This window comes from Nomascus leucogenys, chromosome 19, assembly GCF_006542625.1.
Source record: "Nomascus leucogenys isolate Asia chromosome 19, Asia_NLE_v1, whole genome shotgun sequence".
In the NCBI taxonomy this organism is placed as follows: domain Eukaryota; kingdom Metazoa; phylum Chordata; class Mammalia; order Primates; family Hylobatidae; genus Nomascus; species Nomascus leucogenys.
In genome coordinates this window covers 1,482,296-1,498,877 of record NC_044399.1, presented here as the reverse complement: position 1 = coordinate 1,498,877, position 16,582 = coordinate 1,482,296, and the positions used below count along the sequence as shown (strand labels likewise).

At 50.3% G+C, this 16,582-nt stretch overlaps 1 protein-coding gene across 21 annotated transcripts in view; it reads left to right on the top strand.

The window, feature by feature from the left end:
• Positions 1-15,051, top strand: part of MYT1L (myelin transcription factor 1 like) — a 531,685-nt gene extending 516,634 nt beyond the window's left edge. For 9 of the 21 annotated variants that reach the window (XM_030799632.1, XM_030799624.1, XM_030799627.1 and 6 more), the window contains 4 exons: positions 2,391-2,500; positions 11,710-11,853; positions 12,167-12,301; positions 12,902-15,051. In XM_030799632.1, the coding sequence (XP_030655492.1) occupies positions 2,391-2,500; positions 11,710-11,853; positions 12,167-12,301; positions 12,902-12,928 (416 nt within the window). In that variant the 3' untranslated portion in view covers positions 12,929-15,051. Of the gene's footprint in view, positions 1-2,390; positions 2,501-11,709; positions 11,854-12,166 lie in introns of all 21 variants that reach the window. The other 12 variants (XM_030799637.1, XM_012497778.2, XM_030799635.1 and 9 more) reach the window with 4 other exon arrangements.
• Positions 15,052-16,582: the final 1,531 nt, after the last annotated feature.

Below are 16,582 nucleotides of genomic sequence, written 5' to 3'. Positions count from 1 at the left end.
GCCTGGGCAACAAGAGCAAACTCCATCTCAAAACAAACAAACAACAACAAAAAAAAAACCCTAGTTCCAGCCTAACCATCCACAAAGTGAGGCTCAGCTCGGAGGCCCCAGCAACCCCAGGGACTGCTTCCTGGGCCAGTCACTGCCCTGCTGCAGGGATAAGGAGAATTCCCACCCAACCCAGAGCTCTCCTCTCCCTGAGGGGGCTTCACGCCGAGGCACATGTGCCTGGGGGATCGCAGGATATCCCAGGGATGTGGCTGTGGACAGCCCTACAGAATCAGTTTGCAGGCCCACCTCTTCCACATTCCCTCGTCCTCCAGAATCTCATGGCCGGGAATGCCTCTGTGAGCTGCCGGTTCTTCCTGGCACCGTTTCCCTGTCTCCCTCCTCCCCCTTACAAAGGAACGGTGTGCTGCACGGAGCCGCAGTGGGCAGCCCCAGGACTGAGACGTTTCCAGGCTCCCACAAAGGGCTGTTGGTGACCACTTGGGCCTGAGGGTGGTCCCCCAGGACAGAGCAGAGCTACGGAAGTGATATCCACCCATCCATCGCTCCCAGAACAAAATTAGAGATGAAAGGTTGTCATGGGACCCGTATCAAGACTTTTATTTGGATTTAAAATGGCACTGACTTCTGTCAGAACAGTTGACCTGATCTGGCAGATCAATTAGATAACAAAGCCTGATAGGCCACTTAGTTTGACATTTATCATGAATTCTTCAAACTAAACATCCCAGTCCAAGGTTTTTGATAGAAATATATTGAAAGGCCTCTGCGAGATGGGATTCCTAGGAACGTGCTTGAGAAATTTGCCCGTGATGGCTGTAGAGTGTCGAAGCGTCACCAGGTCCAGTGTTCTGAGGGCCTCCTTCACATGGAGGTGTTCTAAAGGCATTTGGATGCTTGCAGTTTAACAGAAGCTTGTGGAGAATGCTTCCGAAATGATACATTCGTTCATAATTTAGTTGCTTTATGAATTGGGATTTTTTGCATTGGGTATTTTTATCTTGAGGGTATAACTTTTTTTTTTCGTTTCACTAAAAGCAGCATCTAAGGCCCAATCCCACTGATCCGTCACTTTCTCTTACTCTCATCTTTCTAATGTCTTGGTAGAGAGGAGCCTCCACCTCTGTTCTGCTGATGTCAGCAGGGTTTTTGGGGTGCTCTCAGGCCTCTGGTTGATTGTACCCCTTCTGCCCTTCTGTCTGCAAAGCTTGAAAACAGCATGTACCCACTGGGAGCCTCCTAGGAGGCCTGGATACATTTTCCATTAGTTTTGAGTAAAGATTCATTATGGTGCTGTGTGACCAATGAGAACAGCAATCTCAAATCCTGAATTTTCTAGGGCGATTGTGTTTGCCAAACTCCTGCTCTCCTTCTGTGTACACCCAACTGTGTGAGGTCAAGAGGCCACAAATAGAGAGGGATCTCCATCTCTTTGGCGTTGGCAGTGTAATGTTGCCAGTAACCAGACACAGCCGGCCAGGGAAGCAGGTGTCCAGAATGGCCTTTGTAAATACGGGCATCTGGGCCCTGTGCCCAGCTGTGCCAGGACCGATCCATGTGCCCCGTGGACCTCGGCAGGGCAGCAGTCACCCACCAGGGACACTCAGATGGTCAGGTACACACCTGGCCGAGGTCATCATTCTGGCAGAGTTTACAAATTGAGAATTCTGTTAGTTAATACATACTTTTTAATCATTCAGAATGAGATTTTTTCTTTGCTAAATGTCAAATATCCAGAGAGCCCTTTTGTGGCCATCTCCCTCCAGCCAGCCCCCACGTCCCTCTCCCACTTCCCACAGCTTCCTGTTGGTGGATAAGGTGAGGTCATCCTCAGCATTGGCTGGACTGCATTTGTGGTTACACATCTGTTGCCCATTTTCCGACCCAGAACCTAAACTGAGTGAGGGCAGGGAGGACCTGGCCTTGTTGGTGAATGTGCCTGCAGAGCCTGGCTCCAAGTCTGGGGTGTTTGCAGAATGACTGATGCAGAGAGCGAGTTGAGAGAGAGAACAAAAGCAGGAGAAAATAGGCCAGGCTCAGCAAATCAGCACTCAGGACCAGCTGGTCTCTGCCTCGTGTCCCAGGGATACATCTAAGACCCAGGTTAACTGTCCCTGGGAGCTCGACCCTCAAAGTGCCTGGGAGTCTTCTGTGTGTCTCAATTGTTTGTTTCTTTGTGTGGGGGGACTTAGGTGGGGAAGGGGCAGTGGTAGGGAATAGAAGACACAGAGATTGTGATGATTTTTTCCTTTCTAATTCAAGAGTCTATTTTCCAAGCAAATTCAATTACGAATATAAAAGGAACAAAGAAAGCTCCCAAAATTCTGACTCTAATATTTTTGTATATAATAGTTTTAACATACTAATATTCATTATTACAGGTATAGAAAATGATGAAGAAATCAAACAGTTAGATGAAGAAATCAAGGAGCTAAATGAATCCAATTCCCAGATGGAAGCCGATATGATTAAACTCAGAACTCAGGTAACAGTTTTTGAAGCCCTCAATTTTAGCTCTAACACACGCCGTTATACCAGAGATATGTGGCATGAAATCGGCTTTTAGGAGAACTGCCATTTCCTCTTTATTTGCTCTTTTATTTCCTTTCTTTTTCCACCTTATGATATTGGTCTTCCGCGGACACCGTTCCGTGGCAGTGTTCGCTGTAGCAGGGGCCGTGGTTCTCTCGTTTTCAGTCTGCATGTGTGTTTGTGTTTTTTAATGAAGTGCATTTGTGAATAGGCATTTTCAGAGGATCACCTGCAAACAGTGAAAGTTTTCCTTCCAAGATACTTCAGGTCCTCCTGTTATTTAATCACTATATTAAATGTATAGCGACAGCCGATGTTCCCAGAATTTAAAACAAGGAGTGCGTGCCACATAGGACTCCTGGGTGTCTGGGGTTTGGGGAAGCGGCCCCAGTGACTTGCGGCTGCAGATCCTGGGGTTGAGGAGAGAGAGCAGTGGCAGCTGTCAGAGCAGCTGTGGTCACCTAACCCCCTCCATGCCCACAAGCAGCCCACAGGGTAAACGTCCTCAGCCTCATCTTAAACATACAGCTTCTAAGACGGAGAGGCAGCTTCCTCAGCCAAGCCGAGGCCACAGAGGCCAGGCTGGACCCTGTCTGCCTATGTGCCTGGCATCCCCCACCTTGCTGTGTTAGGGTCCCGCCAAAGTACCGTCTGGGAGTGGAATTTATTTGCCGACCACCCAACCCTCACATTGCCCACAGGGTGAGCGGAGGTGTCCTGTCCTCTTAGAAATGAGGTCTCCATTCCGACCCCTCCCCAGCAGGCCACGGCGTGATGAGGCTCTCGGGGGATGCTGACCAGCCTCCGTGAAGGTTGCTCGGTTGGCTGGGAATGAGCCCCGAGAACTGGATGGAGATGAGGATGGTGTCACCGCCAGCCACCTACGTGATGGTGCTGTCCTCCTAACAAACTCCGAGGGGCTCCCTTATTATCCCCTCTCTGTAAATGAAGAGGTTGAGGCTGGGGAAGGTTGAGGGCCTTTCCCATGGTCAGCCGGGTGTGGTCAAGGGCTCTGCTCAACAGGGGGTTTCTCCCTGCTGGACACAGCTTTCCCAAGGATGGAGACAGCCTCTGGGGCTGGGGCCTCACCAAGCAACCGAAAGGGATTTCCAGGCCCCCTGTGGGTACCAAGGATGAGGCCAAGGGTGGGAACTCCCCACCAGGCCATGTGGCTGCTGCCCAGGCGTTTTGATGCCAACCTACTTCCCCAGAGGGCATCACTGCCTTGATCTCACCCACCTGGTAGCCCCAGGGGCTGTGTTCAGGCCTTCCCAGAGTCTCACATTGGCCTGGCCGGGGCTTGCCCAACAAAGGTTGGAGTTTCACTTAAGACTTACCTGAACGTTGGGCTTGGGGAATGGAGTAACAGCCTGCGGCATTCCTCACCCCAGGACCAGCCATGGAGGCGGCATCTTGGACTGTACAGGAGACTCCACGGGTGCCAGAGCACTCACGAGCTGCTGGTTCTGGGAGAGAGTAGGAGGTGACCAAGTCAGCAAAGAGTGTTTAATTGGGACAGATCAAAAATTCACCCTTGAGTATTACTCTGTTCTCACACTGCTAATAAATACCTGAGACTGGGCAGTTTATAAAGGAAATGGGTTTAATGGACTCACAGTTCTGCATGGCTGGGGAGGCCTCAGGAAATTTACAATCATGGCAGAAGGTAAAGAGGAAGCAAGGCACCTTCTTCACAAGGTGGCAGGAAGGAGAAGTGCAAGCAGAGGAAATGCCGGACGCTCATAAAACCATCAGATCTCGTGAGAGTCACCCACTATCACCAGGACAGCATGGGGGAATGCCCCCATGATTTAATTACCTCCACCTGGTCCTGCCCTTCACAGGTGGGAATTATAGGGATTATAATTCGAGGTGAGATTTGGGTGGGGACACAGAGCCAAACCATATCAAGTTGTATTCTGTTTTTGAGGGTGACAAGCCTGAAAATCTTAATTTATTTCCTCCTTTGAATGGCACCTTTCAGGGCACTCTCTGATGAGGCAGAATGTCCTTGTCTGTACAGGATATTGAGTCCATGACCTACTGGGGCAACCCAATTCCAATAGGATGCCGTTCAGGAAGGGGGTTCTTCCCACTTCCCGAAACCCCTCCCTCCACAGTGAAGGCCTGCTGCTCCGTGGCTGTCCATGAGGGATGGATGGCAGCTCTGACGCCAGCTGTGGATGAAGTACTGGGGCTGGGGCTCAGCAGAGGGCTGAGTAGGCTTAGAGGTCATGCCGCCTGGCTCTGAGCCCTAGAGAACAACGCATGTGCCTACACAGGCTGCTTAGAGTAGGAACCCCGGGCACTGTCTGCACCTGCACGGGTGTGGCCTCCCCCTCAGGAAGCACTCAGGTCTGTGTCTGTTCTCACTGGCTCCTTTGTGCCTTTCTTTATCTCTGAGATGAGTAGTTGCTCCTAACAGCATCTATTTGGACCTGATGTCAGAAATGAATGTGAAGACTTCACATTTATTCTCACTGACTCGGCCGATGAGAGAGGTGACTTCCCAGATGTGCCCAGGCATGGACCTTCCTCTATTCTAGAAGGGATGGGAATGCACTGAGCCGGAGTCCCCCAGCTCTGCAGCTCTCAGGGTCGGATGATGAGCTCCAGCCCCAAAGTTGTTCTGTGAGCACCAGGCCTGAGCTCAGAGACAGGCAGCTGCTGACACAGGCAGCTTAGAGCCTGATGTTCCTTAAACGGGTTAGACCTGGGTCAAAACTTACCAGAAAACAATGTGCGCTCACAGCCAGGAGCCCCCCTTGCTGCCTGTGCCTCGGCCACTGCCCGGGGAATATGGAGGGGAAACGTGGGGCAGGCCAGCTCTCCAGGGCAGAAAGCGGCCCTGCCTGATGGTCTCGGCCTCCCTGCAGCAGCCTTCATGCCGCTTGCATTTTCCTTTAGAAGGTCCTGACTTTCCCGTGCCTCTCAGGCCCGCACACCCTCAGGGAGCATGGCCAGGAAGGGGAACTGGCCCAGACCCCGTGTTTTCTTGTCCACTCTGACCCAAGAGAAAGGCAGACTTCTCCCAGTGCCCCATGACATGTTCAAGAGACACTGACACGCGGATGCAGGCCTGTGCACGGAGCCCAAGCCAGAGATGACACAGGGCTGCAGGCCTGTCCCAAGCCCAAGCCATGAGATAGCTGAGAAGTGGATGCCCACGGCCCGATGTTCTCTCTGGAATGGGAGCGGAGGGAAGAACTGTAGAGTCAGTGCTCAGGCCTGCAGCCCAGTGATGAGGGTCCTGCATAGGGAGGGGTCCAGATTTAAATCTGGTAAAGAACAAATCCAAGAGAAGGAAAAAGGAAACTCCATCCAAGCCTTTAAATTTCACACCTGTGCCGGATGGGGAAGATCGCCACGCCTGTGCCGGATGGAGGGAGACAGCCGTGCCTGTGCGGGATAAGGGGGAGACTGCTGCGCCTGTGCCGGATAAGGGGGAGACCGCCACGCCTGTGCCGGATAAGGGGGAGACCGCCGCGCCTGTGCTGAATGGAGGGAGACCGCCGCGCCTGTGCCGGATGGGGAAGATCGCCACGCCTGTGCCAGATGGAGGGAGACAGCTGCACCTGTGCCGGGTAAGGGGGAGACCGCCGCGCCTGTGCTGAATGGAGGGAGACCGCCGCGCCTGTGCCGGATGGGGAAGATCGCCACGCCTGTGCCAGATGGAGGGAGACAGCTGCACCTGTGCCGGGTAAGGGGGAGACCGCCGCGCCTGTGCTGAATGGAGGGAGACCGCCGCGCCTGTGCCGGATGGGGAAGATCGCCACGCCTGTGCCAGATGGAGGGAGACAGCTGCACCTGTGCCGGGTAAGGGGGAGACCGCCGCGCCTGTGCTGAATGGAGGGAGACCGCCGCGCCTGTGCCGGATGGGGAAGATCGCCACGCCTGTGCCAGATGGAGGGAGACAGCTGCACCTGTGCCGGGTAAGGGGGAGACCGCCGCGCCTGTGCCGGATAAGGGGGAGACCGCCGCGCCTGTGCCGGATGGGGAGAGACGGCCGTGCCTGTGCCAGATGGCGGGGGAGACCGCCGCGCCTGTGCCGGATGCAGGGAAGGCCGCCCCTGCCACTCTCTGTGGAAGGGGTTGCGTGTTACATCTCAAGCCCAGGAATATTCTTACTAAAACTTGGAAAGGTATTTTTCACTGTTCAGTTGTAAGAATTCAAATTAGGACAAACGCAATTTTATTTAATTGAGAAGATGAGTTTTCCAATTTGGAATGTGTTTAAACACTGTTTGGGGTCCAATTAATGCGACCAACACAGTTCCTGTGTGGCTGAAAAATCCATTCTTATGCTTGGCAGCTTGAAAAGAAGAGTCTGCCTCGGGGTCTTCACCTCACACAAACGCAATCAGAAGTCCCGACACCTGGCCAGGCGCAGTGGCTCACGCCTGTAATCCCAGCACTTTGGGAGGCCGAGGCGGGCGGATCACGAGGTCAGGAGATCGAGACCATCCTGGCTAACATGGTGAAACCCCATCTCTACTAAAAATACAAAAAAGCCAGGCGTGGTGGCGGGTGCCTGTAGTCCCAGCTACTCAGGAGGCTGAGGCAGGAGAATGGCGTGAACCCGGGAGGCGGAGCTTGCAGTGAGCCGAGATCGCGCCATGGGCAGGAAAAAAAAAAAAAAGTCTCAACACTGGTCCCTTCCCAGTCTCTAACGCAGGCTTCCTCCTGGGGTGGCCCAGCACCAGCAGAACGGTCGAGGTGCCTGTGGGGTCTGCTGTTTCCCCAACCCCATTCAACTGGATTCAGTGTGGCCTCAGCTTCAAGGGCTGAGGCACCCAGGCTGGGCACACCCAAGCCTTGGTTCTGGACTCCAAGATTCCCCAGACACATCTCATCCGATTCAACTCAGTTCACACCAGAGCCCGGAGCAGAGACAAGAAAATCTTGCCCTCCGCCCCAGGGGACACCCGGAAGTTGCTTGTTATCAGAATCCGGAAACAAAAACTGCCGCTGAGGAAGAGAGAGCAGGGACTCAAGTGCTGGGCGTGGCCCGGGCAAGCGGCATTTGTGTGAACCACATGAGTGCTGAGAGGCTGAGTTCAAGACCCCACCGTGGAGGCCTGGAGCGAGGAGCCCGGGGAGAGACGGTGGGAGTCCTGCAAACACGGGAGGTGGAGGAGGGAAAGGGTCACTCCCGGCACAGCAAACAGCAGGAGCAGAAGGAGGCTGGCTCGGAGCCTGCTGGGAGGCTGGGATGCTGCCCCCCGTGGCCCAAACAGCGGGCATTTGTCAGGGAGGTGGGGGGGGGGGTATTTGAGTATAAAAGGGAGCTCGTGTTTTCAGGCCAGGCTATTCACAAGAAACCTCCCAGCTCCTGGTGCGAGGGCCCAGATGGACCAGTGTGAACAGCCCTGTGCAGCTTGACTCCTTCTGATTGACAGGTCAGTTAATCCCGCAGCCTGCACCACTTTCAGATGATGGCTGTTCTCCCTGCGGCTAAGCCTCTCTGTGATGCAGCCTCCCTGGTCAGCAGGGGCATGGGCAGGAGGCGATCCTCCCTGCACAGGGACACTTTCCTTGGGGTTATGCCCTTCCACCACCCCACTGCTAACGCCTTGGGATTCCCACCCATTTTACACTTCTTCCGGAAATGTTTTCTAAACACATCACGCCATCAAGGTACTTAGTCTAGTCCAGGGATTGGCAAACATTTTCTCTAAAGGACCAGATGGCAAATATATTAGGCTTCTGGACCACGCAGCTGTGTTGCAGTGCGACAGCCTCACAACACGTGTGAGTGTGACCCTGTTTCAACACAGCGTCACGTGGTGCTGCAGTCGGAATTTAATAGCTCTTTTATGTTACAAAATGCTGTTTTTCTTTTATTTTTGTTTTTTTCTTACCACTAAAAAATGCAAACGCCATTCTTATCTCAGTCTTAGCTTTCAATGTCAGGCCCCGGGCTAGATTTGACCTTTCTCTGCTCCAGGTGTGGTCAGAGACTGCGCAGTCTAAGAAACTGAGGTCCGGAAGGACACAGGGTGTGGACAAGTCTGTAAAAACGCAGGTTTGGGCCTAGACTGGCCATCAGGCTGCTGCTGACCCAGGAACTTTCTTGGGAAGATCCAGGAATGCACTGCTTCCTAGCAGCCTGAAAAACCTTTGGTGTTTCTTAAACAATCAGAAACAGAACCCACCTTCGTCAGAGGGCTCCCCGCTTTACCACAGGCGACTCGATGTTTCTGGAAATGCAGACTTAGATTCGTCAGCGCACGTCACTGACGACGGCCGAGGTGGCCGGCCCAGCTCCCAGCCAGGCCCCCAGACCCACTCCCGACACAGGCCCCTCCCCGTGTAAGCACCTGTGATCAGGGACGCCTTCCGAGTGCCAGGAACCACGTACCGTGGCTGCTGTGGGTTGTGTTTGGAAGGGAGACACCGGCCTCTGTGCCCCTCCCCAGTCTGTTCAGCCCCGTCCTCGGAGGAGGCCTGGCGTGTGAGGGGCTGGGCGGAGCCCCTGCATCACCTTTCTCAGCAGTGCTGTCTCCCAGGACCGCCACAGCGTGCTGGCCAGCTCCAAGACGTTCTGAGGGAGCTCTCCTTTACTCTGGGCCCCTAAGCCTGGGTCAGAGGCCCCAGGAATAACAAATGTCTTCTCACTGCAAACATGCCTCACATCTCAGTGTGAGTTGATGTTGTGGGCAAGGAGCATTACTCCCATTTTCCAGAAAAAGAGCCCACAGTTTGTCTGGCTAGGATAGTAACGGGCAGCAGTGACCGAGACACTCAGCTTCTTGCCACCCTGGAGGAAGGCCTCAGGCAAGCAAATGTGTTCACATGCAAGAAGCCCGGGGCCCTGCGTGTGTGGGCTGGAGATGCAGGAGATGCAGGGGCCACGGGGGATGCGCTTGAGGGAGGTGAGGCTGCAAGACCTGGCAGATACCCGTCGGTTCTGGTTTTGGGTCTCCAGACATCCCTTCTGACCCTGGACGGGGCTCGCCAAGCAGCCTGGTTCAGGAGATGATCATTTTGGCCAGGGCTTTGATGGCATGTTTGTTCAAACTGCATATTTTGTTCCACAGCTAAGCGGATTCAACACAATGAGATTTGTTCCATTTTGAGAAAAGCAAAGCATTTATAAGCATGGGACCCCCCCCACCCCCATCCCAGCCACAGACCCGGGTAGCATGGGAAGGAACGGCCTAACTCCTGAGTCTCACAGAGATTCCTGAACACAGGAAGATGTCTCCGCCTCTGCAGAAGGGGCTAGACTTTCCAGCAGAGAACATAAGTTGAAGGAGGAACGGATCTAAAATGTGTCCCCAAGAATTTTGCTGGGGACAATGAGACAGGGTGCCACCCCTGCCTTGGTCACCCCACAGGCTGCTTCTCTGCTAAGCCGGGGGAGCAGTTGGACTTCCGTTTACTCTGGGCCCCTAAGACCAGATCAGAGGCCCCAGGAATAACAAATGTCTTCTCACTGCAAACACACTGCACATCTCAGTGTGAGTTCATAATGCAAGGAGCATTATTCCCATTTTCCAGAAAAAGAGCCCACACTTTGCCTAGCTAGGATAGTGGAATAGCCAGAAGCACCTCTGAGACACTCAACCAGAGGCGAGCTGGGCTGGGCTCATCCAGGAGCGCCTGCTGAGGGCCAGTGATGGGGAGGCCTCTGCAGGGTTCCCTGAGCACAGACAGGAGGGGCCGAGGGGCCTGGAGCAGCCGCCGTCTAGGAAAGCCACCAGATGCAAAGGGCAGGAGCCTCCTGCTCAGGGTCGCCCAGGAAGGGCTACAGAACGCTCTGGAAGACAAGCACCAGGCACGCAGCCCTTCGGGGCCCACCCAGGAGTCATGGGAGGGCAGGCACCCACTCCTGAGCCTGCAAGGGGGCGGCTGGGAGGGGAACATTATGATTTTGGTGGGCTCTCCACAGGGACCTGTCCCTGCGGGAATGGTGGGGGCTGCGATTCCTTCCAAGGAGAAGGCCCACCCTCCCCACTTCATCCTGTAGGGCGCCTCCGAGGGGCTCCAGTTTTCTAACGGGGCTTGGGCCTGAGGCCGGTGACTGGGAGAACCTGGGACTTGACCCAGTACAGCCAAGGGAGGGCCAGAACATAGGAGAAGGCAGGGCCGAGAGGGAGAGGAGGAGAGACTCTCGTGAGAGGACTTGGGAATGACACGTCAGGGAAGGAGAGGAGCGGGCAGGCCAGGCAAGCCAGCCCTGGACTCTGCGGGTCGGCTCGGTCTTCCAGGGAGAAGCCCCAGATCACGCAGGGCAGAGGCACCCCTGGGTGCCTGAGGCAGACACCCCATGGGCAGGGCAGCTCCCCGCCTGCTGTGTGTGAAGCTCGTCCTGTGTGGTTATAGGCAGAGGCCCTGAACTCAAGCCCCTTGACCTTGGTGATACTTAAATTATCTCTGGAATATGCGAGGAAGGGTCCGTGGTGGGCCTTTTTCCTTAGAGAAATGCAGGAAGATCACCCTGTGGGCACAGTGCCAGCCTGGTGCCATCTGAAGAAACAGTGACCCCCCCACACAGAAATGAGCATTGGAGGACTTAGCTGTGGCAGAATTTTATTCAGGCGAGAAAGGAGAAGTATTCGCGTCAAGTCAGTAGCACACTAAGCCCCTACACACTGCAGTCCCATCAGGCCGGCTGAGAGAACAGGATCGTGCGAGGAAACAGTCTCAGTTCCCCAGTTGTCAAGTGCAATGAATCCAAAGCATAGGCAGCAGGTCCTTAAATGACAAGCTCTCACCTGAAGCCTTTTTCTTTTCTTTTCTTTTCTTTTTTTTTTTTGTGAGACGGAATCTTGCTCTGTCACCCAGGCTGGAGTGCAATGGTGTGATCTCAGCTCACTGCAACCTCCACCTGTCGGGTTCAAGCTATTCTCATGTCTCAGTCTCCCGAGTAGCTGGGATTACAGGCGCCCGCCACCACATCCGGCTAATTTTTGTATTTTTAGTAGAGACGGGGTTTAACCATGTTGGCCAGGCTGATCTTGAATTCCTGACCTCAAGTGATCTGCCTGTCTTGGCCTCCCAAAATGCTGGGATTCCAGGCATGAGCCACGGCACCCGGCCCCAAGCCTTTCTCCTTCAGCGAGAGACCCCTTTTTCGCACCCAGTAGACCATGGCCCCCGGCAAGAACCACACGCTCCTGGGTCCTCCTGGTGTTACATGTCAAGCACACTTGTGCATTTCAGATTACCACGATGGAGAGCAACCTGAAGACCATCGAGGAGGAAAACAAAGTGATTGAGCAGCAGAACGAGTCTCTCCTCCACGAGCTGGCGAACCTGAGCCAGTCTCTGATCCACAGCCTGGCTAACATCCAGCTGCCGCACATGGTAAGTGACTGAGCACGCAAGGCAGCAATGTGGAGCCCTCCACAGCGCACAGCCTAAAGTAGATGCCGTTTTTATTGTTATTTTCATGGTTCTTCAGCCTTTGGCAAATGTTTGTGGTTACTACCCCGAAACCATACCATTAACTGCTAGAAACATGGGCGGGGCTGACCCCAGAAACTTAAGTGTGCTCTGAGCCGGCCTTTGAAATAGTATAAAACCAGGGGCACTATGCTATGATACTATTTTATGCTTTTGTAAATATACTATTAAGAAAATAAAAGTTGTATATGAACTACTATTTAATATCTCGTAGGATCCAATCAATGAACAAAATTTTGATGCTTACGTGACTACTTTGACGGAAATGTATACAAATCAAGATCGTTATCAGAGTCCAGAAAATAAAGCCCTACTGGAAAATATAAAGCAGGCTGTGAGAGGAATTCAGGTCTGAACAGCTGCTGTAGTGATGAAACTCTTGCTTAAAAAGGATGCCTCTTGTTTTTTGCTGCTGTAACTTACCAGAAAGTGTTCTATATTTATTTCTGTTTGAAACAGTGTTATGCTTACAAGACTTCATAATGATTTTATGTCTTGCTTTAAAGATAGTACCTGCAGAATAGTTTTTGAATACACCCACATTTTGTACGTTTCCATGTAAGCTGACATAGTGTTCTGCCATGTAATGTTTATAGCTGCTGATGTATGCACATTTGGGGGTATATCTATTTCTGAAGAGGTAAGCTGATCAAATAAATAGAGTGTAAATTCTTTTTAATGCTTTAGTGATTAAATGTTTTAGTATTTTGAACTGAAATGGACACACAAACACACACACACACACAAACCCACAGCTTTGAATGACCATGTTGTGGCCGACCAGCCGCTTTTTAGACATTATCATTTGCCTCATGTTGGAGGACTTTATGGAATTTAAGAAATACATTTTGTGTGCATATTGTTTCATAGCAAGAATTGGTTGCAAAAATGCTTTATTTTTGAACAATGCTTGGAAATATTATGTGACTTTTTTGTTTGTTTGTTTTAGGAGGATGGTGTATGGTGGGGGCAATAAATGAGGTTTTTTGCATTCCAAGGAAATGGCATATGGATTAACTGTAAGAAATGAAATAAGTAATTTATTGTAAGACAACATCAAGCCATGGAAACTTGGCAGAAGATTCAAAGCAGCTTAAACAGCACTTTTAAATTAACTCCTAAGCATTACATGGTGTGACTGTGGAAACTCCAGTTCAGACAGGATCTTATCAGAGGTGGACCACGTGAAGATTTCCTTTTCCATTCTCAATAAACTTTGGAACGACCTTCTTGTATCTCCCCTAGAGTTTCGTGCCCCTCTGAACTGTCTGTTATTGCAATGTAGTTTATCAACAGAATTTGTGTGTTTTCGATTTAAGCTAAACGATAATTTAAGAACATTTATTTCCCCTTTTCACTTTAAAAAATTATGATTATTCCTATTATTGTTATGAATCTTCTTATTTTACATTTGAGGGATAAAGGCAAATGATTTGTGAGTCTTCTAGTTACCGGACCGAGTTTTCTGCTGGATCTGGTGGGAAGGCAGCTCGGTAAAGTTTCTCTCCTACTCCCCCCGCCCGACTTTGACTCTGAATAAGCATTTGGTCCTATTCAGAGGACTCTTACACGACGTTTCTGTTCTACACTTGGTTGGAGACCAGTTGACCATAGAGCATTTGCAGAGCCTTGTTGTTTGATTTCTTGTGACTATTCTAAGAATGAATGCAATCAGATTTTAAAAGTAACTAAATATACTTCAGCACTTTTTTGCTTTAAACTAGATCATCTTAGACTTGTTTATACCTTCCAGATTTGATTGTTTTACTCCAAATGACTGCACTATATGTATGCATAAGACCACTTTTGAGCGCTGCGTTCCCCCTTCTCAGTAGTCCTTTGACGATGTGTTGTGTTTTCTGATGTTGACTTGATTTCCATTTAATAGCATCTCTTCCTTCCATGTCTTGATGTTATGCAGGAAGTACGGACGTACTTTAAATTTTTGTTATGAAATAAAAAAAAGATGGGTTTTGTAAAAATAAAAAAAAAATATTTTTAGCAGAACAGGACTTACAGGGTCATTGTCCCCACAATGTGCCAGTCGACTATTTGCACTTACCTTGTTCTATATATCCGTACGGAGGTGTGCAATTCCTCGTGTCAGTAGCCTTGTGACACTGAACCTGGATGGATTATAGAGGAGCCCTCACGGCTGATCAATAATGTTGCGAAGGGAGACTACAGGGATCTCACGACAAATATTCTGATACAATACTCAACCTCGGTATATATATATATGTATAAATATATGTATATCCCAGCGGCACTTTATACTGTTCACTGTACAAAAGCTTACAGTTGTCCACAAGGACTTTAATAACTAGCTGGGAAAAAGATGATGTAATTACTTCGGGGCTCTGCGGAACCTTCCCTGTACAGCGCCCCCTTTCTGTTGTGCTATTGGTTGCAGCTGCCATGCTCAGAATGCGTTTTGAGAGCTGAAGCAAGGTGCTTGCAGTCACCTGAGGCCGTCCGTGTGGCCCAGGGCCCCAGCCGCCTTTAGGGCCCCCATTGTTCATAACAGCATATGCATTTCCCCACCGCGTTGTGTCTGCAGCTTCTTTGCCAATATAGTAATGCTTTTAGTAGAGTACTAGATAGTATCAGTTTTGGATTCTTATTGTTATCACCTATGTACAATGGAAAGGGATTTTAAGCACAAACCTGCTGCTCATCTAACGTTGGTACATAATATCCAATCAAAAGTTATCTGTGACTATTATATAGGGATCACAAAAGTGTCACATATTAGAATGCTGACCTTTCATATGGAATTATTGTGAGTCATCAGAGTTTATTATAACTTATTGTTCATATTCATTTCTAAGTTAATTTAAGTAATCATTTATTAAGACAGAATTTTGTATAAACTATTTATTGTGCTCTCTGTGGAACTGAAGTTTGATTTATTTTTGTACTACACGGCATGGGTTTGTTGACACTTTAATTTTGCTATAAATGTGTGGAATCACAAGTTGCTGTGATACTTCATTTTTAAATTGTGAACTTTGTACAAATTTTGTCATGCTGGATGTTAACACATCTTACTCTAAATAAAAAAGGTGTTGCCACATTTGTAGCACGAAGGATCTCTAACCCGGGTCTGCGTCTTCACTTGAGTCTGGGAAATGCTGTCTGGGGCCCCGTGGGATCCCCTCGAAGACTTTCACTCCAACTTAGTTGCTTTTAACATTTTTGCCAGTTTGATTCTCAACTCCGAGGCATATAGAAGTCAATGACTGTTAGAAAACTATGTGACTGTCTCGGCATCCCCACTGGGCCGTCCTTTTCCCATTTGCTGTCGCTCCTGCCCCTCTCTGGGCTAGGCCGTCTGAGAGCGAGCCTGGACGGAGGACATGGCGCCTCCCGGCACAGGGCTCCCCTGGGCAGGGAATTCTCCACCAGCAGCCCTGCAGCCACCACACTTGGGGGCGTTGCCATTGTGCATGCGTCAGCATCTCAGCGCACCCAGGCAGGGCAGTCACGTCCTTTGTAGAGCCTTTCTTCTTCTGGAATCCAGTCAAGGAGGCGCACTGCTCCCAGCTGGTCCGTCCCTGTCCCTGTCACCTCCTTATTACTGAGCAGTTTCTCGGCCTGCCTGTCTCCCAGAACACAGACAGTTTTCAACTGCCCAGGGCCATTGTTTTACAAAATGTCCCAAACTGGCTGCCACCTCCTGACTGATTCAGGTTAACTGGGAGACATGTCCTTCTCCAGTTTCACATCAGGGGAGCAGAAGGACAGGCAGCCCATCGTTGGTTACCTGGGTGTTGAAAGATGATGCCTTCTTAACTTCCATGCTGTTGGCAAGGATCCCAGCAGCAAGTCACCCAAAAAACTTAAATTGCCCTTCAAATATAATTTAACAATGAATTACCCACTATCACATCACCTATATTCGTAAATGTCATGGTTTAAAATTCCAAAAATACCCTCCTCTCATAGACACAATCACCCAAAATATAAAATTTGAGAAAGGGACTCTGATAACCTTAGTTAAATTTCATAATTTATTCCCAGTGGTGTCTTCAGCTGCTTCATGATTCAAGGTCCTCTGGGCACTTCTTATAAGCCAGTGTGTTCTGATGGCTCATTTGTGACAGCACTGCTTCCTGGAAGCACTGGTGATTGCAGTGAGCCCCCCTCCAGTCCTTGGTAGAGTCCTCAGAGCTGACAGAAGAGAGGGGCGGCTCTCACTTCTACGACCCTGCATCTCTGTCTCTCTAGACGCACACGGTGGAAGAAGCTCTGTCAAAGGCTGTCTTCAGGAACAAGCCAAGTTAATGATGTGGTGACTCAGGTCTGTCTGTTAGGATTATTAAAAGCTATTTTTCCATAGGGACAGTATGCCTGAGAATTGGTGTAAATATTTTAGAAAGCAATTTAACAATATTTTCAAAAATCTTAGAAAATTTATATTTTGCCTCAATCTCAGTCTATACCAGAAATACCAAAACAATTACAAATGTACCAAAATCAATAAAAGCAACTCTAAAGTCCTATTACAGAGGAATGATGAAGCAATTCATGATCCATGAATTTTATGGAGTACTAGAGAGCTCTTAAAATAATGGCTATAAAAACCTTTTAATAAGGGGATTATGATAAAGTAGGTGAAGAATCCAGA